At 52.4% G+C, this 26,981-nt stretch overlaps 1 protein-coding gene across 2 annotated transcripts in view; it reads right to left on the bottom strand.

The window, feature by feature from the left end:
* The window catches only part of Shank3 (SH3 and multiple ankyrin repeat domains 3), a 60,383-nt gene that overhangs the window by 3,186 nt on the left and 30,216 nt on the right, over nucleotides 1-26,981 (bottom strand). Inside the window, exons 13-21 of one of the 2 annotated variants that reach the window (XM_021183555.2) lie at nucleotides 25,576-25,651; nucleotides 25,284-25,366; nucleotides 24,768-24,892; nucleotides 24,528-24,660; nucleotides 23,533-23,613; nucleotides 19,005-19,028; nucleotides 13,620-13,750; nucleotides 12,975-13,059; nucleotides 6,935-9,191 (exon numbers count right to left, since the gene is read on the bottom strand). In XM_021183555.2, the coding sequence (XP_021039214.1) occupies nucleotides 6,935-9,191; nucleotides 12,975-13,059; nucleotides 13,620-13,750; nucleotides 19,005-19,028; nucleotides 23,533-23,613; nucleotides 24,528-24,660; nucleotides 24,768-24,892; nucleotides 25,284-25,366; nucleotides 25,576-25,651 (2,995 nt within the window). The remainder of the gene's footprint in view (nucleotides 1-6,934; nucleotides 9,192-12,974; nucleotides 13,060-13,619; nucleotides 13,751-19,004; nucleotides 19,029-23,532; nucleotides 23,614-24,527; nucleotides 24,661-24,767; nucleotides 24,893-25,283; nucleotides 25,367-25,575; nucleotides 25,652-26,981) is intronic. The other variant, XM_029469607.1, reaches the window with a different exon arrangement.

The raw sequence follows: 26,981 nt of genomic DNA, 5'->3' as shown, positions 1-26,981 counted from the left end.
AGGCAGACACACAAGGCAGATAGATGGTACCTCTCTTCCCAGCCTCACCTGCCAGGATCCTGGACTTCCAGCCCTGCCCCAGCCTGCCTGGCTGGAGGGGAGGCCAGCCCGAGGCGGCTGCTCTACCGGAAGTGCAGCTGCTCTACCGGAAGCCTACTCCCATAGCCCTCCCCCACACCCCCTGTCGACCCCTCACTGTGTCCAAGGATAGCCTCAGTAGCTGTCAGTAGCACCAGAGCCCCACACAGCCATGCAGAGCAGCCAGGGGGCGCAGCCAGGCACAGCATGTGGACTGCGAGAGGCATGGGATGGGCATGCTCACTTACACAGCCGGCACTCGGGACCACCGCGCAGCTAGACAGAGCAGCCACATGCAGATAGATGGGCAGGAGAGAGCAATGAGAGAGAGTGTTAGCAGGCCAGGCCCACAATGCCTTCAGTCACAACCACACAATGGGCAGCCAGGTTCAGGGACCCCTGTGGGACGCTCTATGGAGGTCGGAACTCAGAAGGAAAGGCCCGTCTACTGCAGAGGTACTGGGGAACGAAAATACCCAGGACAGCTTGGACAGAAGGCATCTGGTTTGCCTGCTCCGGAGTGGCCTCGCTGGCTCCCTCCAGCATAAGGTGCAGTGTTGCTTAGCAGTGCCTTGCAGCCTGATAGTCACTCTAACGTTTGACCGACTTCTCTCCAGTGGCCATCTCACCCCCATAACGTCCTCTAGCTTAGGATGGCCTAAGTTTCTACCCACCTGGCCCAGAACCCCACACCAGCAGGAGTCCCCTCAACGTGTCCCTCTCCTTGCTGCATAGCTTGGCTCTGCAATATTCCCCCTAAAAGGTCTGCACTCTGAAGGTGGTGGATCACTGAGAGGTAACTGGATCATGAGAGGGCTGCCCTAATCTATGAATGAATACACTGACTGGGGTTGGGTGTGGCGGTGGCACACACCTCTAATCCCAGCACTCAGGAGGCAGAGGCAGGCAGATCTCTGAGTTCGAGGCCAGCCTGGTCTACAAAGCAAGCTCCAGGCCAGCCAAGGTTACATGTTGAGACTTTGTCCCTAATGCCCCACCCCCCAAAATAATGATCACAACAATACATCAATGACTTCATGACTTATGAAGTCATGGTCTTATTCCTGCCCCCTTTTCCCTTCTTGCTTCCTGGCTGCCAGGAAGTGATTCACTGAGCCTTCCCTATTGTGACTGTCTCAACAGCAATGGGGGCCAAGCCACCACGGAGACTGAAATCTCTGAAACTAGGAACCACAGTACACCCTTCTTCCTCAAGCTGTTGCTGTGAGGTGAAATCCGTCACGGAGAAGAGCAAGCTAGCAAGCATGCTCCCTGAAGCATCTTTCAACTTTTCCCCTGCACCGGGCAAGATCAGTCCTTCCCTAGAGACCTCATTTCGATCACTCGCAGCAGCTTTCTCCTCAGCCATCCATCCCTACGGCTTCCCCCCAACTGCTCAGACCCAGGGCAGAGCCGCTCGAACAAGCCAAACCAGTGCCACCAACACAAAGATTCCAGGAACATCTGAGGGCTCTACAAGGGAACAGGCAGGCAAAGCCTCCGGAAGAAACTTTCAGTCCCATGGAACCTGGCCTCGGGGAGCCATCCTGGCTTTGGGGCAAAGTGCAGTGGGCAGCAGAGGTGAGGCGGTGCTGGAAGCCCAGTTGTGAGGTCAGACTCTGACCACCTACTGAGCCCAACAAGGCCAGGCAATGTCACCTTCGCTGCTCTCCCCCCTGAATCCATGCTGGCCCGAGCATGGGCATCTGTATCACTGAACAAACGTCTAGGCAAGACCTGCCCCAAAGGTAAGGTTTCCGCAGCCTACTGCTGAACTGGAGGGTACAAAACAGCCATAAGACAGTGCAGTGGGGAGGTTCTGGGGTCCAAAAGGCCTAAGCTAGGACAAGTAGCCATAGCTGCCTGCCTGGCAGGGTGACCTGGAGGCCTGGGCTGAGGGCAACCTAGCCTCAAAGGTGCCCAGGAGACTGGAAGTGGAGAGAGAGCCAGTCATATACCTCAAAAACTCCACCAGTATTGCTGATGTTGGGAAGGCCTAGGGGAAAAGCCCAAGGAAGGGTATGCACAGGAAGGAGTGGCCAAGGTATCAGTGTCTGTTCCCCGCCCCCATCTTGGGGATGAGCTCAACCCACATTGTCCCCGGGGCAGAAACCCCAGCAGGGTGCAAATCTGATTCTAACATGTCTACGCACCTCTGCATACCCATCTCTGGCTACTGCCACCCATTAGCTGACTGGCCAATCACATTCTGCTCAGGCTACATCCACAGCAAGGTCACCTCCCAGCATCCACTACCCTCCAAAGTGCCTCTGGCTGGCACACCCTCTAAGACACTCAATCTTGCCCCAGGAACTGGGAGCCACTGAGAACCGGCCTTTGTTCCTGGCAGTCACCAAGGCTGGACGCAGGGGTCCCCTGGGATGACCTGTTTCTTTGGAGGAGCCCTTCCCTCAGCATCCTACCTCCTGGATAGCTTCTCCAGCCCACTGCAGTCTTTTGTGGTCTGCGTGGTCTCAGCCTATGTCGTCTACCCACTGTCTGCTGTGACTAACAAGCCCAGGAATGCCGTGCGTGAGGGCCTATCGGTGTATTCTGAGCTCAAGGTTTCCACTGGGCTCTCCTAACACTTTTTAACATGCAGGATATCCAACCCTGCCTCAGTGAGCAGCACCCACGAGAGGACTGTGGCTCTTCTACCTTTTCAGCTTTGGGGAATGCCACCAATTCCTCCCATTAACCCAGGTCTTCCTCATCACCTGAGTCCAGGACCCTCAGAGTTTCAGGGTCTTTCACCATCTTCCCTCCCTTCCTCCTTTCTCTCCCTTCTCTTCTCTTCCTTCTTCTCCCCCCTCCCCCTCTCCCTTTTTCTCTGCTAGGGACAAAGCCCAGGCCTCATGCACACCAGGCAAGCCCTCTAACCACTGAGCAACATCCCGGCCCTTCACTTCCTTCTCAGTGGCTTTCCTTGACTCCCAAAGCCTGGCACAAACTCAGGAATATAAGTCACATTGACAAAAAACAAAAAACAAAAAACAAACAAACAAACTGTTGCCCTACAAAAACCGTCCTGGGATTGCCTTACCTCCGTCAGCCCACTGGTACCAACAGTCAAGAAAAGGTTCCTTCGTACTCTGGCCTGGCTTCTATGTCACGATCCCCACCTTTGCACTCATGTGGGTCAGACCTAGGCCTATGGCCCTTGGCAACTCAGAGGCCTCATTACAGGACAGTTCTCAGTAGGAACAGGCAGGGCTCGGCGGCTTCTGCGTGTGTCCCTCCTGCTGCCTCGGCCTCACTCCTCACTGCCCGGCCCCGTTCAACACTGATATGCCGGGTGTTCCTACGTCTCCTCTTCTATGGTCTCTTTCTGTTCCCTAGCAGAGTTTGGGGCTTTAGCGAATGCATCTGCCTATGACTTCATGCAACTGCTCTGCAGGGACACAATGCATCCTGTCCTCAGTCTCCTGGGGTCAACTGGGGACCTTCATGTATGACTTTCCCAGAACGTAGGCTCTGTCCATCCCCTTAACATGCAGGCAGGACTGAAAACAAACAGGACAGGGCTCTGTGGAGCAGTCTGATTGGAAAGTAGGTCTCCTGTGAAATCTCAGCAGTGACCTCAATAGGTCTAAAGAACAGGGCACTTTGACCACCCACACACAAGCATGTAATAAAAAAATTTTTTAAAAAATTAAAGGCTCTGTAAAGTATTGTAGCAAATACTTCCAAAGTCATTTTACCTTTAAAAAAAAAAAAGAAAGAAAAAGAAAAAAGAAAAGAAATGTGACGATCAGGTACAAGACTGAGTCAGCTGGCATGCCTGTATACACCTGTGATATCAGCACTTAGGAGGCAAAGGCAGGAGGGTTTATTTTAAGCTGAAGGCCAAGCTGAGCCACACAGTGAGTTCAATGCTAGCCTAAGCTCTATGGAAAACCTCTCGGGTTGGTGAGATGGCTCAGTCGGTGAAGGCACTTGCAGTCAAGCCTGGCGGCCTGAGTTCAATCCCCAGGACCCACAAAATGCAAAGAAGAGTACTGACTCCCACAGGTTCTCTGACTTCCACATACACACCATAAAGCGTGTATAATGCACACACACACACATGCACACACGCACACACGCACACATACAACAAATGTAAGGAAAGAAAGGTCTCACATCTCAATAAAACAAAGCAGATGTAACTCAGTGGTTGACTATTTGCTTAGTATGCTCAGGGCCTTGAGTTCGACACACACACACCCCAAAGACCCTGAAAGCCAAAGCAAAACAGCCCTGTGGTAGGCTTCAAACCACGTGTAAGATTCAAGTCCAAACATGAGACCCAGAAGACAAGGGGAACGGGAGACAGGCGCAGGTCTCTCAACTGACAGACAGGCAGAGCTCCACGACCAGGTGTGGAGCCCAAGGCCGGGCTCTAAAAGATGAACAAGTAAGATGCAGCCCAGGGCTCTCAGTAGACAGGGATCTGATCAGCAGGGGGCAGACCTGCAAGCTGAAGTGAGAGACAGGCGAGATCACAGACCTCAGCAGTAGCACCAACAACAATGTTACCTTCCAGCCTCAACCCAAAACCCAACAATGGGCCCTGTGCAAAGGAGCCGATCTCCAAGTTACTGAGCTTTTCCTGTGAAACGGCAAGTTTAACTTGTCTACAAAAAGTTCAGGCTGCAGGGCACCTGTGGCTAGAAGGCATCCCTTCCTGGCCTGAGGCATCTTCAGAGATGATGAACGAAGAGGGTCATGTCCTTGGTGGACTCCCTCCATCAAGAGGAGAGAAATGAGCCTGGTGGGTAAGGCTCAAGAACCATGCACAGACCAAAGATGTGGTTCAAGGGTGTGTCCTCTGCCAAAGCAGGACAGGTCCTGAGAAGGACGCAGTCACACCTAGATATCAGAACTTCACACGCTTTGGACACTTCTCTAAGGGAAAGGCTCATTGGTGATCTGTATGCCAAAGTAAGACCCGAATGCTAGATTCCAGCCCCCACTGGCTACAAAGCCAGAGCTGAGGCACAGCCCCTACAGACATCAAAGTAAGGGTGTCCACAAAGACCAGACAAAAGACCAGGTCTGAAATAAGCTAGCTGTACACAGAGCCACAAGTGCCCCAGGCCTGCAGCCAGAAACGAAAGCACTGTGGTAGGCGGCAGGACACACTCCAGATGGCCATTGTTTCATCCAGATACGAGGATGTGACAGCTCACACTGTGGGGACAGGTAGGAGGATCAAAGCCAGCTTAGACTGCATAGCAAGACCCTGTCTCCAAAACCAAAAAAAAAAAAATCCAAAATGGGGAAGAAAAGTGAGTGGGAACAGAATAGAATACAGAGGCAAATGGAAGAGCAGGGTGCAAGGTGCTTCAGTGAAGTTAAAATGACTGATGAACATGATAAAATATATCACTCATATACAAAAGATATGTAAGTGTGCTACACAGCAAAGGTCTACCTCTGCAAACCACCCTGAAATCACTGAGCACAGATGGAGTGTTACCAAAAGGTGCTACTAGATGCCCAAGAGATCTTTGCCCATCTGTGCTTCCTTCCATGAACTTCGCCTTAGGACAGAGCACTTGCACCCAGCCTCCTCCGTTCATTGGCTTAATGTATGAAAAAGGGCATTCAGACTTAAGAGATGGAAGAGGCCAAAAAGGGAGAAAGTCTAAGAACGGGTCGCGAGGACAGGAATGTCCCTGTCTCTGAACCTCTCAGAGAGCAATGTGAGCTTCCCAAGCTCCTGTTCACCTACTAGACCCTAAACTGGAAGACTGTAAAACGAGCAGGCCCTCTGAGTAAGACCTGAAGCCCTTCCTTAAGCTGTGCACTGCTCACTACTCAGTGAACTCTGTCTTCCACAACTGACAGTGAACAGTGTCTAGGAACCAAGGAGTAGGGAATCAGGAGTGGTAGGTACCCCACCCAAACCCAGAATAAGAGAACCGCGGGGCAGAGGCAGGAGCAGCTAGAGAAACACAGACAGGAGGCTGGCCACAAACTGGTCGGCTCTCTCCAGCACCCATGCAATCCACATGGGAGCCCTGGGGAAGGTTGCCAAGAAAGGGCTTGAGGGATCAACCCAAGGCTCTGCCACCTTCTGCCTACAAAGTCTAACAACCTTAGTAGCACCCAGACCTCCTTCGTCACCTCCCACTTCTCCATCACCGCGGGCGTGGGGATGGGGCAAACATGACAAGAAGGAAAAAGTAGGTGAGAGAGATGGTGTGATTTCCAGCTCTTCCTGATGGAGCTTTATAACGCAAATCCAGGATTCTGTGTTGAAGGGCCCTAGGAGGTGCCACAACACAGAAAAAAGCGTTTCTAGGGCAGAAGGTAAGAAATTTGTATCAAGTCCCTAAAGGAAAGGAACCAATGTACTCTGGTTCCTGAAAAAGAATCAAGGGAGGGGGGTGCTCCAGGACACCAGCCATATGGGGCAGTCATACTATCAGAAAGAGAACCAAAATGTAGCCACGGGGCAGTAGACTCAGGGTCAGACAGCTGCCAAGACAGAGCAGGGGCTCCAGAGTACAAGGTGAGAAGATTCTCAGCTAAGGCAAAAACAGCTGGAGTTAGAAGCTGGAATACAAAGTTGCAAGCCCGCAGCACCGCCTCCAGCAGGTCCTGGGAGGTCTCACAACATCCCTGGGTCTCACAGATACCCAGGCCCACCACTGCCTGCACCAGAAGGTGTCCACAGAGCAGCTGTACTAAAAGAGCCATCTATTTCAGACTGCAAAGCAAAACCAAAGATAAAAAGGTGGACAGGGAGAACCCATGCCATGGACAGATGAGAGATGGGACAGAATGAGGAAAGACAGCGGGAAGCCTGTAATGAATGAAAGGAACAGAAGACAGGAGGACAGGCCCCTCCCCACATCACCCTGCTCACCGAGCTGCTGCAATGGGTGACTTCTTAGCAGGGTCCAGCAGGCTGCCCAGGCCACCAACTGGTTCCTCCCCCAAGGAGCGCGTGTCTTTATTCAGCTGCTGCAGACGGGAGCTGAGCTCACTGATCACAGTTGGTTTGTCATCTTCAGGCCCAGGGAGCCCCCGACTCTCCACGGGGTCCCCCCACAGCTTGGACCTTCTCTGGAAGAGGTAGCGAGGGCGGGCGGGCCCAGCAGCAGAAGCCAACCCAGTAGAGGCAGCGTGGTGCTGCTGGGCCATGAGCTCACTGTCCGAGGATTGCTTCAGCAGCGGGTCCCTGAAGGTCACCGGCCCCTTCCCCAGCGGGGACTTGAGCTTGGGCTTGGGAGGCACTGGTGGCTTCTCGAGTAGAAAAGTGTGTCCATCGGCAAAGGAGGTGTGGGTGTCCGTGAGTTCCCCACTCTCCGAGCTCAGGGTGGACATGCTGGACACTGTGGAAATGGTGCTTGTGGTCTCCAGGTGGGGGTCACTGGAGCTTCGAGTGTCAGCCTCCTCTACTCCAGAGTCAGCTGCAGACTCAGGGGCAGGGGGCAGCTCGCTGCTGGGCTTCCCTGAGGCCGGGCTGGGTACCGTGGTGGGCAAGGGGCCCGGCCCTGGGGGCGGGGTGGTCAGCAGGATCCCATTGGCAAACTCTTCAGGGGGTGGCACTAGCCCAATACGGGCCAGCTCCTCTCTGGTCTCCTCATCGCTGGAGGACAGCTGAGCAGGTGGCAGGTTCACAGCAAATACCAGCTCTGGCTCCTCCTCTGAGCTGCCTTGACCTGGCCCGGGATCTGCTGGGATGCTGCCAGGGGGCTGGGCCCGGGGGCTTGGCATGGGCTCTGCCACAGCTGCTGCCTGCATGGGGGCTGGGGCCAGCTCCGGAGTACCGGGGCGCTCCTCTTCAGCCCCCAGCCTGCTGGGCTCCTGCCCATTGCTGGTGGCATGCACAACAATGAGGCCAGCTGGCCGTTGCAAGGATGTGTCCAAGACGCTGAGGATCATGGATTTCTTGTCCTCTGGTGACTTCCGCTCTTCCCGAGGGGGCTTCTCTGCCTCTCTCCGAGCAGGCACTGGAATCCAGGCTGGACTCCGAGGGGAGAAGGCTGGGGAAGCCAACGGTCCTCTCTCAGAGTCTCGAGTTTGCACATCCACAAAGAGGGGTCCAGGGCGGTCAGCATCGGGGCTGTGCACAGGTGTGGGGGACCGGGAAGGTGTTTGCGAGGCCAGAGCCCGCTCTCGGGCAGCCAGAGCAAGAGCTAAGGGTGAGCTAGGATCCAAGGGTTTGCCAGTGAGAGGGTGGATGAAGGTGGAGCCTGAGGGCCCAAGGCTGGGACCACCGACCAATGGCTTCAGAGCAGAGACAGGGGAGGGGAGTAGCAAATCGCGGCCAGTGGTGGCGCCTGTCCCCAGGAGGCGCTCATCAATGGAGCGGGAGGGTTGTAGGGATGGCAGATCCGCGCTGGGAGGGCTGCCCTCGATGGCACCCACAGAGAGGAACACAGTGGAACGGCGTCGCTCCTCCAGGCGCCGCTCCTTGACTGGGCCAGGGCTGGGGCCGCCGAAGGTAAGGCCAAGGCCTTCTCCAGAGCTGTAGTCAAGGCCGCCTGGCCGGGGCCCCCGGTGCGTTGGAGAGGGTTCTCGCGCAAAGCTTCCGCCCACTGGTCCCGGGCTACCCACGGCCAGGGCCGCGCGCTCCTGAGCGTCCTCCACCTGAAGCTGCTTCACCAGCGGGCTCTTGCGGCGCTGTGGTTTCGACGGAGCGAAGAGGCTGGCACTGAAGGCGCCCAGGTTGGCATAGGGACTATCAGGGCCTGACGGCCGAGGCCGGCGCTTGGGGCGCTCAGGCGGTGTGGCGGCAGGCGCAGGCCGGGGGACATCACCCACTTCTGGCGCAGAGTCCTGCAGTATGATCATGGAGCGCGCACGCTTCTGACGCTCAGGGTAGGGCAGCGGGCCCAGAGGCGTGCCCGGATCATACAGGCCGGCGGCCCCCGCACCCAGACGAGCCTCCAGGCCTGGTTTGAAGCTGGAGCGCACAGTGTCATAGGCCCGGCCCGGTGGTGGCGGCGGTGAGAAGGTGGGGGGTGGCCCGGAGTCGAAGTAGTAGGGCGCGGGTGGGGGTGGCGGGGCGGTCTGCGGTGGGGGTGGAATGCCTCGACCTTCACGCACTGTGTCCTGCATTGACGTGCTGCGTGGGAAGCGCCCTTCCAGTAGGGATGCCAGCTTCTCATCCTCCCCTGGAGACGGAGGGGCCAGGTAAGTCTGGCAAGGATGCTGGCCATTGAATGGCTTCTCTGGACCCAGCGCCACTGGCTAGTCCTATCCTCCACCCCAGAATGGCCACAGCCCCACCAAGGAAAGGCGAAAGGGAAACAGCGAGAGCTCTGAGCAGGACACCCACATTCCATGCCAAGTCCTGTTGCAGGTAGGGAGAGCTTTGATGGAGGGTTTGGGAGGGACCCCACCCACAGTGTAGAGGCCCGCTCCTACAGAGGATCTGGAACAGGACCCAAACTCTGACTGCCTGAACTGAAGCCAAGATCTCTCTCCAACCCCTGTGGGCACGGAGCAGGCCATGAGAAGACACCAGAAGGGTACAGGCAGCCCCCTAAAACTGTCAGAGAGGGACCTAGGGGTTGATCAGGGGGTTCCCCATCAAGGATAAGGGAAGCAACTCCGAAACAAAGTGTTGAACAAGCCAGTCATCAGAAACCCTGATGGTAACCAGAGATGGGAAGAAAGGTGGTCAGAAAGGAGGACCCCCCCCCTCCACATATCAAAAGGAAAACATCAACATCAATGAGGGGACACAGGAGAGTGCACCCGTGTATCTGCAAGAACTGACACCGACAACCAACCAGGGTAGGGGCTGGGAAAGCAGCCTCATTGGTTCCTTGGAGAGACTCTAGGGGATGGGCCTGCAGGAAACTAGTAAGTTGGTACCCTAGCCAGAGGCTAAAATTTAGAGAGCCTGGGCTGGAAGACAGAAGGAAGAATGGATGGGTAACAAAACTGGCATGTTCCAGGTCCACCCCTACTCTCTAATGTTACCCCAGGCCAGGGTATAAGCCAGTTCTCATAAGCTACACTTCCCTGAAAAGGAAACCCATCCTCTTGTCTAGAGATGTCACTAGTTCCCTACAGAACCTCCCTGTGTCTTTTCAGGCACGGGTGCAGAGTCCTACACTGCAAGGCTTGAAAAAGCCAAGTGGCCTGTCCTAATGAGTAGAAGGCAGGCGTGGTAGAGACTCATTACGCCTCTGGCTCTGTCGCCTCAGGACTAACAAGGCTAGGTGTGTTGCAAACTTGGGCTTGAATCCCAGCTTCATGCAAGTCGCCTTTAGGAGTCAGTTTCATCACAGAACCTTACGTGCCCCCATCACAGGGCTATTTACAGTTGACAGCTCAAGGCCGCGGGTAGCACCACCACGAAAGACGGCTGAGGTCATCACCAGTGTTCTAAGGTCTGCCTAGCTGCCCTTGGGCCCCCTCCTGATGTCATTCCTATACAGCACAGGAACATGTACTGAGCATTCACAGGTCTGTGTGCTAGGTGAAGCTATGTAGGAAGAGCTCGCAGAGACCTCAAGGTTACAGAAGACAGGAATGAAGCGTGACAGTGAGAGAGGGGGTGGAATTTAATACCAATGGCATGGTAGGTTGTGCCTGAAGATTAAAAAAAAAAAAAAAAAGTCACCTGCCTCGCACGGAATAGCGGTCTGTGCTGACACCAGACTAAAGAAAGGTGCTCTCTACCTGCCAGTCCGCAACAGGGTCGTTTCCTGGGTGCTGACTGTATACTCCAGACACAGCCTGGAAGGAGGGGCTGCTGCAACTACTGCAACAAGGTTTAAGCTTGAGCTGTCCTTACTGGCTATATCCATATTTGCAGACTATAGTCCTGGGATCCCAACATTTGTATTATGTGCCCAGGGACACGCAGCCAGAACCTGGGGTGGGAGTCCATGAAGCCTGACAACTCGGCCAATGCTCTTGCCGGCACAAGGCAGTGTGCCAGCCATGGGGAACTAGAGTTGAGCACCTGCTAGCCCACTGATGAGCTGTATTCCGGTGGGAGGAACTGGTGGGCTTGCTTGAGGCTTATACAACAAGCCCATAGGTCTGGATCTACAGTAGTCAGCTCTGGGAAAGACCCTCCAGGAAGAGAGAGGGCAGATAGGCAAATAAGGAACACGGAAAGACTCATGCCACAGAAAGGCAGAAGCAGATAACCCAGATGAAGCAGGACAGGGCTGTTGCTCTGGGGACCCGAGACCACAGGAGCCCACCCGAGACCGGCTGGAGGGATATCAGGTTATAAATACACTGCAGAAAGCTTCCTTTGCCAGAGAAACGGGCTAGAGAACAGATCCGTGGCAAGAGGACATGGGGAAGACCAAGCTGTGGACGAGGTACAAGACAAGCCTGCTGTAAGACTTGTCAGGCAAGAAATAAAGAAGCCATGGAGGACGCCCAGGATGCTTGGAAGAGCATAAAGCAGTGTCTCTTGGCACCACAGGAACTGCAGTCTTCACCAGCTGCCCTTCTCCACCCAGCCACTTACGGAAGTATCACTGCCAACCCATGAAGGACTCTACCATCTAGACGCCTGTGCTTTTTACACACTGGCCTCTATCACGCGTTTGCCCCAGAATCCCCAGGAAAGGTCTGCTCGCCCTGTTATTCTAAGTATAAATGCTGATGTTTCTGTGTGTCTGCATCTCCGCAGTCACTCTCCATTTATATGTGAACCTTGACACCCACATTATAAACTGTTGGACTGACCTAACTCTAGACATGTCATTTTCCAACTGAGACCCAGATCCAGCCTAGGGCCAGCTTATAGTAAGCAGGAGTCCCAGAATGGGTAACAGGCACACTCGGATAGCTGTTTGGCTTAAGCATGTATCCATTCTTAATGAGGTATAGGCAGGGCAGCTATGTGACTTTGGGGCAAGCCATTTTTAACTCCCCTATAAAATAAATGATTTCCCACCCCCACATGGTTGCCGTAGGTATTAAATGAGCCAGCGTGCATATAAGCAGCTCGTGTCTAGCCTGTAATTGGCCTGAACAGGAGTTTACGCTGATGTGGCACAGACGGTGAGTGTGGCAGGGGGTATAAGAACAGGTGTGGACGGATGTGTGGGTCAAAGAGACTAGATACCTGAGGACCGTGCAGACAGCAGGGCTTGTTAAGGACCCTGGCCTGGGATTAGGAGAAGACACGGCCATGTTTGGAGTGTGATGGCGGGCAGGGACTAAGGAAGCTCCACAGAAGGATAGACAGAAGGATGGACAGAAGGAAGGGAGCCTGAGGACACAGCTTTGAGTTGACCTACTCTTTGGATATGCTGAACAAATGCAGTGAGAAAGGAGGGGAGAGCAAGAAACTCACTCCCACAGTCCTAGGAGTTTCACAGAGGAGGGAACAAAGCCACGAATGTCAACTGAGGTCAGTGGAAGGAAAGCGGATGGTGCCGGCCAGGGGGGATGCCCCGAGGCTACTGCTGACCCTAGTGGGAGCAGCTTCAATCTGGCTTCGGAGAGACCCAGCTGCTTCAAATTCATAAGCATATGGCGACAAGAGAGAGCAATTACGGGTGACCTTTTGGGTCCGACCACTAAGGGACCTGGAGAGGATGCTACCTGGAGAGATGGGGTAGGCTCAAGGAGAAGAGTCAATTTTAGGTTGGGAAACTGGACCTGTGCTCTGGCTGACAGGACAGGAGAAGGCTGTGCTGGTAACAGCTGTCACCTGTGCATGGCAGAAATGACAGACAGGAAGAGAAGGACTAAAAGGGTGGCCGGGGATGGGGAGCGGCAGACGGGAAAAGAATTCCAAAGGTGTCTTCCCACGGCACATCTCTGGGTGGAAGAGCAAACTCCGATCCATAAACTCTGATCCATAAGTGGCATCCTTGAACTTTTGCAGAGAGAGATGGGGTCCTCCAACCCTGAATCTACCCACCCCAACCCAGCCATCCCTAACCCCAAGCAGTCCCTCAGCCCAGCCGTACCTACAGATTTGGTCCGTGGAATCCCCTTCCGCAGAGAGCCCGGCAGCTTCTCTGGGCCTGGGAGGCCCTGGCGCTCAAACAATGACTGTGGGGTCAGGGAGGAACATGGAAGTTCCAGGGCACTGGAGCACCCAGTTTTCCATCCAGCCCCACCCATTCTAGGCTAGACCAGACACCCCATACACCAGACACCCCAAAGGCACCAGTGCCCATGTTCAGTTGGGGTCTGCAGTGTTATGGGTAGTGAAATGAACACACGATAGAAAATTCAGACCCTGGGCATAGTCTGAGCAGAGAGGGAGAAAGAATCCAGGGGTGCCGGGTGGGATGCAGATGCCATCTGAATAGGGGCCATGCTGTCCCATGGGCTCAGCAAAGCTGTGGTCCCTCCTCTGTGTTAGAGTAACACAGACTCTGACTAAGGACAGAAGCACGAAAAGCTACAACCACAGAAGCGAACTGAACTACGGCCACCCTACAGGCTAACGTGGTCCCAAATTTCTCCCAGAGAGGCCATGAGAGTTCCACCTCCTCTGGAGAAAGGATCCAGATAAAGAACTCTTACCTCAGAAGAGAGGCGCATGACCCTCTGATCCCCAGGCCCGGACCTGACCATCCCAGAGCCCTGGCCCAAGGCTGGCTTACGCTGATCTCGGCAGGGGTGATCCTCCGGCTGGTGGGCCGCTGCTTGACAGTGGCCGCCCTCGAGTCAGCATCTGCAATGTCCGGCCTCAGTGTCGGCTCCGCGGCAACTGCCAGGATCTCATCCAACTTCTCTGCACAACCAAAGAGATGTCGCCTCAGCCGCAGGACTGCCACACCCACCTATGCCGGCATCATGGCACTAACAGGAGCCAATGAGCCCTACCCACCACCCCTAGGCCTCTCACTGCCTGAGACCTAGATCTGACATCCCATCTACACTCTGCAGACCCCAGGTTCCAGTTCCTTCACCAGCCAAACTCTATCCTTAAGAAGACCCTGGGTACCTCTGTGGTCACTGCAAGTCACATACTTACACACGCCACACACTCCCCTCAAGAGAGAGAGAGAGAGAGAGAGAGAGAGAGAGAGAGAGAGAGAGAGAGAGCGCCGGGCAGTGGTGGCACACGTCTTTAATCCCAGCACTTGGGAGACAGGAGGATTTCTGAGTTCGAGGTCAGCCTGGTCTACAGAGTGAGTTCCAGGACAGCCAGGGCTACACAGAGAAACCCTGTCTCTAAAATCCAAAAGCTGGGGGTGGTGGGGAGAGGATACTTTTGCTTATCAAAAAAAAAAAAAAAAAAAAGATGTACAGAGTTCAGTGTGGCATCACACCATGTCTGATGGTTACTGTTATCAACTCGACATAGAATTCAATCACCGGGCTGGAGAGATGGCTCAGCGGTTAAGAGCACTGACTGTTCTTCAGAAGGTCCTGAGTTCAAGTCCCAGCAACTACATGGTGGCTCACAACCACCTGTACAGCTATACAGGTTACTCGTATACATAAAACAAATGAATAAATCTTTTTTTAAAAGTTAAAAAATAAGGTAAGTCAATATTTTAATTAAAAAAAAAAAAAGAATTCAACCACCTAGGAGACCAACCTCCAGACACACTGCAAGTCACCTGCAATGACCACAGAGATAACCACAGGGGGATCAGACTGGTGGCAGACCACTTAGATCAATTCCCCTCGGTCTCATCTCACCCAGTGCCTTTTCTCAGCACATGGTCTATCCTCCACCACTCTGCCATGGTCAGCTCCTCCTAGTAGGACCACTGCCCCAGGGACAGACACTAACATTCAAGCAAGATATTCTGAGTGGGTAAATAAGATAATAACCAAGGGCTGGCCTGGCAGAGGGGAGCTATTTCCTAAGAAAAAAAACTCAGGCTGGAAATCTAAGATGGCCTCAGTACTCAGATCCAAGAAGCTACAGTCCCTTCCTTCCTTCCTTCTTACCCATGCAGAAAGGCAGCTCCGATGGAATGGGAGGTATGGAAAGTGTGGAAAGGACTCTCCTCTCCAAAAGCCTACTCAAACTCCTCAGACTTCAGAGCTATTTAAGGCTGATGCCTAAGAAGGGCTTGGCTGAGAGGAGCCAGGCGGCCTCAGGCATATTCTTGTCACATCCGCTATAAAATAAAAACCTTTGTGGAGTCGGGTTTACTTTTTTATTAAAGTTACTGGTTTTAAAATGGGACTCCGGGGGCTGTGGCGGTGGCTCTGTGAGTAAAGTACCTACTGCGCAATCATGAAGTCCGGAGTTCAGACTCCCAACACCCACATAAAAAGCTGAGCGTGGTCGTATATGTCTGTAACACACAGATCCTAGGGACTCCCTGGCCAGACAGTCTAGTTCACACGGCAAGCCGTGGATGCAGTGAAAGAGCCTGTCTCAAAGGGTAAGATGGAGAATGGCTGAGGAAGACACTCGGCAGGCAGACCTCTGGCCTACACACGTGCCTGTACAGGTGCACGCACATCCGTGCACATAGGTACACCACACACTCACCTCAAAAGAGAGGAAGAAAAAAAATGCTACTTTGGCTTATCAAAAAAAAATGTACAGAGTTCAGTGTGGCAGCACACCTTGTATGACAGTTACTGTTGTCGACTTGACCTAGAATTCAGTCACCTAGGAGACCAGCCTCCAGACACACCTGTGAGGGATTATCATGATGATGGTGATTGATATGGGAAGGCCCACCCTAAACTCCTTAGCTCTCATTCCTTCACAACTGCTCAAAAAAAAAAAAAAAAAAAAAACCGAACAAACAAAACACCGAATGTTGACCACCCTCTTCTTCCCGATTTAGAGATGGAAAAGCCTTCGAACTGAGAGCCAAATATAAGTAAGCTCTTCCCTCCTTGAGCATGTCATTTCACTGTGTTTTCTCATGGCAGAAGGAAAAGAAATCCTGTAATCCCATTCTTTGAGAGGCTGAGGCCAGATGACATGTTTGAGATCAGAATGTTTGAGATCAGACTGAACTACAAGGGAAACCCATTTCAGCGGGGGGGAAAGGGTTTCAGAGACCTTTAAAGTGTCTGAAGGCTGTCCGAGATATGGTTCTATTACTCTTGCTCAGAGTACACCTGGGGTCAGGGCACCGGCGTGCTCTATAGGTTGGGCAGTGCCTTCCTCTTCCTCTTCCTCTCCCTCAGAAGCCTCAGGCTCCACCCGTCCCCAGACCATATTCAATTCTTGAAGGCTGTGTCTACTATTGGGGGACATTTGTCCTAAACACCCTTCCATTCTCCAAGGACCACCGCTGAAGAACGTCTATGGTCAACCAGGACATACTCTTTTCAAACCCAAACTGCAGTTGCTCACCAGCACCTGTAAGGAGCCGTCCTCACATTCGCCATTATAAGATGGCACTGACACCTGTGTTCTAAGTAATAAACAAACCATCTGCACATGCGCTGGGGTAGTTTCCCACCCCATGTGCTCTGCCTTTCCCGTGATGACAACTCTGGCTGATAGGCTGCAGCCAATCAGGGAGTGACACGTCTGAGGCGGAGGACAGTCCTCCATAAAAGGGAGGGGGCTCCGCCATCTCTCTCTCTCTCTCTGGCTCTCTTCTCCACTGGCTCCTGATGGGGTAAGCAATAAAGCTTGTACCGCAGAAGATTCCGGTTGCCCTGAGTGTGTTCTTACCAGGGGGAACATATTCAATTCTTGAAGGCTGTGTCTACTATTGGGGGACATTTGTCCTAAACACCCTTCCATTCTCCAAGGACCACCGCTGAAGAACGTCTATGGTCAGCCAGGACATACTCTTTTCAAACCCAAACTGCAGTTGCTCACCAGCACCTACTATCTCTAACTGAACAGTTGTTGTGTAGAAGTTAACTCACTCCCGAGGCTATCTTATTGTATAGTGTATTGAGACTTGTACACTGACTCTGTTTAGATGTATACCCCTGAGAACCAGTGCCTTCATCTAGTAAAATAGTCATGAGCAGTGTCTATGTCATATAGGTCTAGGGGAAATTAGCACAAAGAAGCCCACAGCCATGCTAGCCAATGCAGCCCACACTGGCCAATGCAGCCCACACTGGCCAATGCAGCCCATACTGGCCACTACAGCCCACACTGGCCAATGCAGACCACACTGGCCAATGCAGACCACTGCAGATGCTGAGGACACAGCCAGGACATTTAACTTATCTTCACCAATGATTCAGGGGTTCCTCAGAAAGAGAATGTTCTGCCCTACTGGAGGACTGGACAATACAGGACTTAGCCAGCAAAACAAGTTCCCACTGTAGAGAAATTGGTAGGGTCCAAGCATGGCTTTCAGTACCACCAGGTAACAATGCAGAGACAGATGCAAAAGGTCTTCTCATATGTCTTTGCAATGAAATGAATCACTTCCTTTTGAACAGGTAAGACCACCACCCTGGCCAAGCCCTTGGTGCTATGCAGTATGTGCCAAGTTTTCCATGGCTACCACTGTCCACCTCAATACCCTATCATTGCTCTCCTGTTTCCCAAGCACAAAATGTCGCCAACAGAGCATCACCCCAGATCACAGACCCTTACTGCCATCCAGTCCAGAAGTAAAGACAGAAGTAAAGACAGAAGGAGAAAGGGCAGTCCATGACACAGTGATATTTCCTACCAAGGCACAGTCACCTGAGCCATGGACTTAAGAGACTGTGTGTCTCTAAGAAACCTAACAGATCCCAGAGATCGGAGCAGTTTACACACAACGTCTAGCAAAGCAACCGTTTAGGGTTCTGGTGCAATAGTGCTGTGGCCAAGTCAGAATTACTTCCCAGAGGAAGAATTTAAAACCTAGAAAAACTGAAATTACATATGAAAAGTTGAACTTTTTTCCCCCAACATAAGTCCACTACAGAATTAGAAAAAAAAAATAATCCTAAGTGATTTTAGATATTTAAAAATTAAATAAAATCCTTTAGGAACCAAGTGTAGGCATTCCCATCAGCTTTCCATGCCCACTTCATCTTGGGTGCAGGGCAGAGTGTGTTGGGAACCCAAGCAGGGATGAAAAGAAGGGTCGGTGGAAGTGACAAATCAGCCATTTCTCCCACATCTGGAAGAAGTGCATGACCACAGCCTAGCATCCTGGGAGCCCGACTGTTACAGAGTTAGGATACAGATCTTAACAAGAAGAGATTAGAGGGAGCCTACTGGCCACATGCCGTGAGCCAGAGATGTTCCCTCTACCCAGGCAGAGTCCAGGACATCAGAAGTAAGAGGAAGAGGGATGCTGGATGCACAAATCCACACAGCCTAGGCTTTGGCCATATCTGAGCCTGACTCACATCCATTCATGAGGCAGAGGCGACATCGGAAGCCAGGTAAGACTTCCCCAGATACTGGACCTCAGTACCCAGCCCCAGCCCTGGTGTCTCTGACCCCACACAGACACTGTGTTCCCTGCAGCCATGCTGGACACACAAATCATATGACAAAGGGCCTCAGAGGACACAGGGGTGGAACCTGAAGAAGAGATGGTGAACTCAACAGCCCAGGGGTGGGGTGGGGGTTCGGAGCAGGAGAGTCCAGCTCCTTTTCCAGAGCCACCAGATTCAAACTCCTACCCAAAGCAGCTCTGCTCTGGGCTACAACTCACCAGCAGGAAACTGGCTTAGGGCAAGGAGGAGATAAAAGATACAGCACAGAGCAGAGCTGAACACCCTGTCACTCCCATCCCAACACAGCCCAAGCACCTCACTCCTCCAAACTCCACAGCCTGACCCCCCAGAGGCCATCCCCTCCCCAACTCTAGGTCTTGACACTTGCAGGGGCCCTCCGCCGTGAGTTCTCTCTCCTTCTCCCCACCACACTATCTTCGGAGGTTACACCCCCAGCTCACCTAAACCCACAAGGACTATGGTTGTGCTCCCTATAACTCTCAGGGATACCCCTGGGAACTCCTTTACCATGACTCTACCAGATTCCCAAGCTGGAGAGAGATAAGTATGCCAGACTCCAGACCATCACACACCAGCACCCCTCAGTAGGGACAGGCAAGCCAGGCCTAGAATCACAGCAGCGGACTTACCCCCTTTTCTTCTCCGAATGGAAGCTTAGAATTGGGAAACAGAGCAAAGGGAGTTTAGAGGAAGACTTCACGGCCCCTGGGCCATGCTGCACAATGATGTCTGGATCCTGTTCCCCATTCCCCCACCTCCCCAACAACCAGGTCCCGCAGGCCTGTCCCCATCTGTACGTCCTTCTGAGACCAGCAGAACAAGCCTACGGATGCGCTAAACCTCTAGAAAAGGACAAGCAAAAGCAGGAAGACACGCCGTGTACACACAAATACTCACAAGCATGCACACGCACACACATGTGCACAATTAAACTGTACTTGAAGCAGCCAGATGTCTGTTCAGAACAAAGACAGAACTACAAAAACAAAGGTTCAGGTCCACTATTCACCACGGTGGTCACCTTTGAATACTCCGCACTGGGATTTGGGGGGGGGGGTTGGGTTTTGTTTTTGCAGTACTGCAGATATGGAACCCAGGGCCTTTGAAGAGGCTGGGCAAGGGCCGCCCTACGGACACACACCTCCATATCCCAAAGCAGGTGTGTAATGGCAAGCAGTATTTGGTAAAGAAATCTTCTCCACACCAAGGCAGTGGCAGGGACCTAGGCTGACCTCTTATCACAAAAGAAAAGACCCAGGAATTGGGGGAAGTCTTAATTTCACCTAAATAAATGAACAGGGACAGCTTGCCCACACTAGGTCCCTGATGTGGGTCGCTGCTAACCCATGTCCCTGACTCAAGCTGACCATAGGCATAGTTGGTAAGGGAGCCCCAGACAAGAAGAAGAATGGAGACAGGGTGATCTGTGCTTCTTCCCCACACCCTCCCCCCACCTCTTATGAACAACCCTTCTTAATATGAGATGTGGTCCAAACTGACCTTGAACTCACACTCTGTAATCCAGACAGGCCTGGAACTCACAGCAATCCTCCTGCCTCAACCTCCTGAGCAATAAGTATGTGCCACACCACAGAGTGCTCCCAATGATTTGTGCCAGACACCACCGCTTCCATTTTACTTAATTAATTTAATTTGGACCAGCCTCTGCTCACTCCATTAGTTCTGAGGAACTCAACTCTCTTCTTCCTCCTACCTTGCCCTGCCTCCTCCTCTCCACAGCATGAGCCTCAACCCCTGCACCCACTTCCCCCTCACCACACACTGGCTTCTTCTGCCCAAGTGCTCAGGCTATCTCTTTGACAAACATGGCTCCTAAAGAGACTGCCAGTGACTGGCAGGATAGGCATGTTGATAACAGTGGTGACTCAACATGTCTTATTTCTACCTTTCAAAAACACAAACAAATCCAGGCATGATAGAGCATGCCTGCAATCCTAGAACTCAAAAAGTACAGGCAGTTCAAGAGCTGCCTAGCACTACAGAGTCACCCTGTCTCAAACAAACGAACGAAAAAGAACAAGACAGTGGATTATGGGATGCTCGGCGATTTGGAGAACGCTACGCTGGTCTGCCTTCCTCCAATCAGACATTCCCAGAAGGACCAGGTCACCTCCCAAGAGAGTTTCTTTGTGTCAGGGTAGCTTTTCTCTAAATACAGGCCCATTTAGAACCTGGTTCAGTTTCAATAGCTATGATCCTGGGCGCAGAAGTATAGGCAGAGGCTCCAGCTGAGCTGTTCCCAGACCCCTTCTAGCCTCTACTCAGAAATACCATGATACCTCTGGTTCCAGCAAGATCTGTAACTGTAGTTACAACTACAGTTGTAGTTCTGGAGCAGAGGAAAAGATTCAACTCTTCTGCTCCCATTTCTACAGGCAAAAGCCATAGGCCGTCAGAGCTCTTCCATTCCCACAGCAAGCCTCTAGGGTCCTGGAGTTCAGAGTTCAGGATGAATATCACCTCCTAGTAGGAAGTAAGAAGGGCCCTTCTGACCTGGTATTAGAGCAGCTTCTAGCAAGACTCCAGGACTGTGCACCAAGGTCCAGTCAAACCCAGCTGTGTACCATATTGGTTTATCCATTTATGCCACAGGTCTGATCTCTATAACTGACCTGGGTTAGATTAGACCCTAGAGCCTGAAGTCTGTGGGTGTCTCTGCTCTCTCTAGTCAGCCAGTTTGGCTAGGATAACTTTAATCATCTTCTGTCTCTATCACTGCTGAAGAAGCCTAAAGTCATCGCTCACTCTGAGCCGCTGACTCCCTCTACCGGCGCTGGTATTTTTAAACATCTTTCTGCTTGTTGGTGGCATTTTAAATTTCTGCCCTGACAGATCATAATTTACTTGTGACATACTTCTTCAGAAAGGAGTCTCATAATATCTGTTTGCTTTTGGGAGATTCTTAGCCTTTCTATTCATTTCCTCTGGAATTCCTATCAAGTAGATGCTGAGGTCTCCGTGTTTGTCCTCAGGTCCCCTAACTGGTCCTTCATGGTCACCTCATCAGCTTCCTACGCTGATTCTGGGTGTTCTCAGGCTGATCTCCTCGATCACTGCTACGGCTTTGCTTTTTTTTTTTTTTTTAGTAAGTCCTGGATTCTGTGTCTCCAAGCCACAGACTCTTCTGTGTGTAGCTTTCTTGTTTGTTTGTTTCAATAAGTTAAGGACCATCACAAACTTCCTTGCTGCTGTTGTTCGCACTGTCCTGCAAATTTCACTAATTCTGTGATGTTTCCTGCCTTTATATAACTGAGACCTTTTACTTTGCCCTCATGCTCTTTATCTCCAGTCCTTTTCAAAAAAAAAATTTTTTTTAGATTATTTTGAGTGTTTCTGTCTGCATGTATGTATGCGTAACCATGTTCATGCCTGGTGCCTCAGAGGTGAGAAGGGTTGGATGGTAGAGACCCACTATGTGGGTGCTGGGAACCAAACCTGGGTCCTCTTCAAGAGCAACGAGCGCTCTTGAGTGCCGACCCATCACTCCGGCCCCTCCTGGTTTTTTTATGCTAATCCCAGATTTTATGGTTGCTTCTGGCTTTTCCAAGTCCATAGCACCTCTTCAAGCCTCACAGGGGCTTCAGACCACAGCACTGCCCTTGAGAACCGCCATCAGGAACTGGAAGTGCCCAGTTCCTATTCCTTTGGCTTTGGTTTCCTGCTTTATTTCTGAAACCACAGGATTCCTCCTCCTCTACACTATCTGTAATTTTTATTTTATTCAGAGGTTTATCGTAGAAAATCCTGCTCACGTCAGCCCCTTCTATCTTGGTAACTGTTTTCCAAACCAAACCAAACTTCAGTCAAGGCCAACTGCCTGGAATGTAGCAACTCAGCCTATGGCCAGGACACGGTCAACACTGAGTCCATAAGCAAAAGATAGGGATAGTCCTGAGAGCCAGGATACGGGTTTCCTTTTAGGACAAAAGCCAGAAAACAGTCTGGGAATTTGACTAGGCTCAATCCACAAAAGCAAAGAGTGTTTCAATCTGTCACACATATTGGAATATACCCACCACGGGACTGTTGACAGTTACGATGCACCCACAATAAGGCTCTTAACAGTCAAACACATTAGCACATGCCCACAATGACAATAAAATCACATATATCTGCACATGCCTGTGATGAGACTAATAACAGTCCTATGTGTCAAGATGTGATCATGCATGTAGGACATACCTATGACGAGGCTGGCAAATGTCACATATCAGGACATGGCTGTGAATATGAGACATGCCCATGACAAGGTTAACTGGCATACGTGTCAAAATATGTCACACATATGGGACGTGTGCCCACGACAAGGCTGGTAACATATATTTGTCAAGATGTGCGGCTCATGTACATGGGACACGTCCCATGATGAGGCTGGACACTTCTATACATGTCAAAGCATCATAGTCATGTACATGAGACATGCCTATAACAAGGCTGGAAACTGTCCTACATGTGCGCATGCATACGAGATATGTGTTATGCATATGGCCATAATAAAAGCTGGCAGCTGCCCTAGGTCAGGATGGGGTATCCATTAAAGGCTAACATACTTTTTTGTCCACCTCCTGCAGTTCACAAGGCCCCATCCCCTCACCGTGTTAGGGGTGCTCACAGATACCTCTACTGGGTCAGTAGACTCACTCGGCAGATAAGTGAGCAGGTACCAACCGAGAAAAATAAGCACAAAGGTGACCCGGCTCGTGCCAGGCAGATCCAGGAGCAGACTCTAGGTTGCTCTACCACTGCTCTCTGCCAGCTAAATTGAAATGCAAAGTCTTAGTGGAAAAGCACAGAACCGAGGACAGCTCTCACACACACATGCATGTGCATGCATGCGGGCATGCTACAGGGCCAGACCTTGTTCCCCAGCCATCTGTCCCCCTTGTCCCTGACCAACTCCGGCTCCTCATGCTGCCGAGTCCTCATCTCCTCCCTTGCTGTCACACTCCTCACCCAAGGTACCCACTTTTCCCCATCACTCCAGTCCCACCCCTAACTGCCAATCTGTCTCCAAACCCATCTTTTCTACCTTCTGTCTGAGCCCCCAGTTCAGTCCCACCGCCCTTCCATGCTACCTGCAGCCACCCCCACTTTGGCCACTCACCCACCGTCCGTCCACCCACCCGAAATGCTCACCAAGTTCCTCGAGCTCAGCCGTCATGGACTTGGACCGCAGGGTCAGCGTGGTGCTGGGAGCCCTCTTTGGGGGTGGTGGGGCTGCAAAGAAGAGGGAGGCCTTGGCCCTCCGGTCCAGCAGCAGGCGGCGCGGAGTGGCCAGGTGCAAATGCCACTTGCGCTCCACTGCCTGGACCTCCTCGTACTCTCTGGAAGAGGAGTCACACTGTGCCAAGATCTTGTTCAGGCTGCGGCTAGAAGCAAACTTCTTCATGGCGTGAGGCACTCAGGGAGCAGTGGAGCCAGGGCAGTTGTGCCCCTAGGGCTCTTCAGACTCCCAGGACCAAGGCCTCAAATGGTAATAAAAGCACCAGCAAAGGCTAGGATGCTGGCTGGTTCTGCTCTGAGGATCCACCCTGCGGGCTCCAAGGCCCCAGTGAGTGGGCACCACCCATGGGGGCTGGGTAGATCTCCTGCCAGGCTACCTTCTGCCGCCTAAAGCACCCAGACCCAGGTACCACTGCTCTTTGTAAGACCAAAGTGTGGCCCGGCAGGCGGCACACCTGGGCTGGGCCGGCGGCAAAGCCTCTTAGGCCCAGGCGGTGCCGCGTCTTTGGCGTCGGCGCGGGGAGAAGACGCTTTTCCTCTTCCCTCAGGTGCCGCCTCCCCCTTCCCTGCACAATAAGCAGCAGCAGCAGCAGCGTCAACCTCACAGTTGCCATGACAACCCGGCCTCCAGGCAGCTGCTGGCGTCGGAAAGGAGGGCTCAGTCACACCAGGGCTGGGGGGGGATTCACAGGAGAAGGGGAGAGGGAACTAAGGGGGGGTAATCTAGGATCAGGGATCAGAGGCCTAGTCAGAGGTCAGGCATCTAACACCAAGGACCTGTGCAGCAAAGAAGGGCATTTTATCTAATCTCAGGCAGCAATGTGATGTCAGCTGTGTAGGATCAGAGATGGAAGAGGAATGTGGGCTTGAAGTCAAAGGTCGGAAAGCCCAGCCATCAGAACCCTCACCTCTGCGCCGAGCACCATCCTCCTCGGGTTTCCTGGTCACAGACACAACCTTCATGACCAGGCGGTTGCCACCCTGACGAATGAGACCCACCACTTGCTTGTGTCCGACCTTCACAACATTCACTCCGTTCACCTGGGATAGACAAGCAGCTAGGTGGTCAGAGGCCAGCTGTCCCCTCTTCAGGTGGCAGTTAGTAGTGCTGTCCCCCTCCTGATGGACAGGGTTGGGACGGGCCTCACCTCAATGAGGAAGTCCCCAGTTCGAAGCCCAGCCCTCCAGGCCACACCTTCCACATCTACAGACTCAAGGTATTGGAGCGCAGGGAAGGCAGGTGTGGGTGTAAACTCCTCAATGGGGGTCTCTGCTGCAGGGAGAGCAAGATAAAAAGGCATTCACAAGCATAGATCATGTCGGGAAGTCCCAAGAAGCCACCTGACTACTAAGGCATAGCAATGGGGTGGGAGAGGCAGCAGGTAGGGATATCCAAACGACTGTACATCCCTCTGTGAACTCCCGCATTTACCCTCCAAAAAGATCTCTGTTTCACCAAGAGCAGAGATCCCCACCAGGAAATGAAAAGCTAAAAGGAGAGGGATCCGCTGCCTTGTACCCCAGTATGTTCCAAACCAAGACATGTAACCACGGTGGGGGGGTGGGGGGGGGAAGTGGAGGACTTTAAAAGGGGAAAAGGGGCAGAGGCAGGCCACAGAAGATATTGACAGAAATGCGATACCCCCCAAATTCACACCCTTTACCTTTGGCTCCCCGGAGAACAAAGCCAAACCCCTCATGGTCCCTTTTCTGCAGGATAGCCACCTTATCATCGATGACATAATCGCTGGCAAAGGAAAGCAGGGTTGAGCGAGGGGAGGTCCGCAGGGAGCCTGGCAGTCAGGCTGAACCCACAGGGTCCCATATGCACCAGACCACTCAGAATGACAAAGGCAGAGGAAGCTAGCCACCCACTCCCCATACCCTGACTTCCCCCTTTCACTGGACACCCTAGGCCCTGCTACTGTCCCTGCGGTTCCACACCCCTGCCAGTACCTGTGTGAAGTGAGGCTGTCATAGGAACCCACGGTGTAGTGGCGGAAAAGACGCTTCGTCCGGTCCTCTCTGGTTTCTGCGGGGAGCATCAAAGGCTAAGAAACAGTCCGTGACCCCCTCCACCTAGCTGAATTTCCCCCAACTGCGCTGATCAGTCTCTGCCCCCACACTCTCTGGGCCTAGATGTGGGTGGGGATGGGGGTGGGGGCAAATCCTAAGACCCAGGGGCCTAAAGTCCCTAAAGTCCTAAGGGAGTAGAGCTCAGATAACCATACATAGAATTCTGGCCTCTGGGAGTTAGAGCCAAGGGGAAACCAATGGTGCTCATCTTTCCTTACTTAGCATGCATCTAGACACCATACAAGGCCAGGATGGTCCCGTCTGCAAGCCTTAGAGATGAGAGTACATGAATGTGTGCTTCACAGTCAGGTATAAATGCTGGATTGGTGCTTATGTGTGTCAAACGAGAGCCATGTCTGCTCTCCGTCCGTGAGCCCAGGATCTAGTAACAAACACGTGTTTGTGTACACAGGGGTTGAGCTCACGCACATGCGTGTGCTGTGCTACCAGCCTATGAGTGCACCAGGAAGAAAGCATCCCAAGGTGTCCGCCGATTTCCTCACAACAACACAAATTCAAGGAAAGAAGAAAAACGGTTATAAAGTGTTCAGTCCCCTGCCCTGACTGTATTCCACAGGACTATATACATATCTGTCCTTTGATCTCAACGTCCTTCGTGAACACTGTGGACCTGGCCAGGACATACCTCTTGCTGAATCTCACTTAGCCTTGTAGATTCCCTGAAGAAGGTTCAAATCTACAACGAGACCCTTAAAGCTTCAGAATGGCTCCTCTGGCAGCACTTGCAGTACTGCAGACGGCCTCAAGATGGCGCCACCACAGTTTTCAATTTCATTCCTCAGCATCTCTTCCCCCTCCTTCACCCTCTCTTGCTATAGCATAGCACTTCTTACTTTTTACTTCAACAGTCATTTACCGACCAGGCACTGTTTATTTTAGAACAGAGCAAAGTCTCCGCCTTTAAGGGGTTAATAAGCCATTCTGAGACGTGGAATCAACAAGCAATAAATACAAAACGCCAGCTAACAGGAGAAAAGCAAGCTGGAAAAGGGGGACGTCAAAGTATGAGTCTAGGGATAGCAACAGCCTCATCAGAAAGAAGAGCTGAGCAGAGACCCCAACAGTCAGGGAAGCCGCCTGTAGATGTGAGGGTGCAAGGCTTCTGGGGGTGAGGCAGGCATGGCAAAGACCACGTCAAAGGCATTAATCTGGAGCAGGCAGGAACTGTGTGGAGTCTGCCAGCAAGAGGAGAGGGAGGCTCGGGGATTTAAGAGAGAGAGAGAGAGAGAGAGAGAGAGAGAGAGAGAGAGAGAGAGAGAGAGAGA

Source organism: Mus caroli, chromosome 15 (assembly GCF_900094665.2).
Source record: "Mus caroli chromosome 15, CAROLI_EIJ_v1.1, whole genome shotgun sequence".
In the NCBI taxonomy this organism is placed as follows: domain Eukaryota; kingdom Metazoa; phylum Chordata; class Mammalia; order Rodentia; family Muridae; genus Mus; species Mus caroli.
The sequence above is the reverse complement of the archived record's forward strand: the minus strand, read 5'-3'. Positions and strand labels throughout refer to the sequence as shown.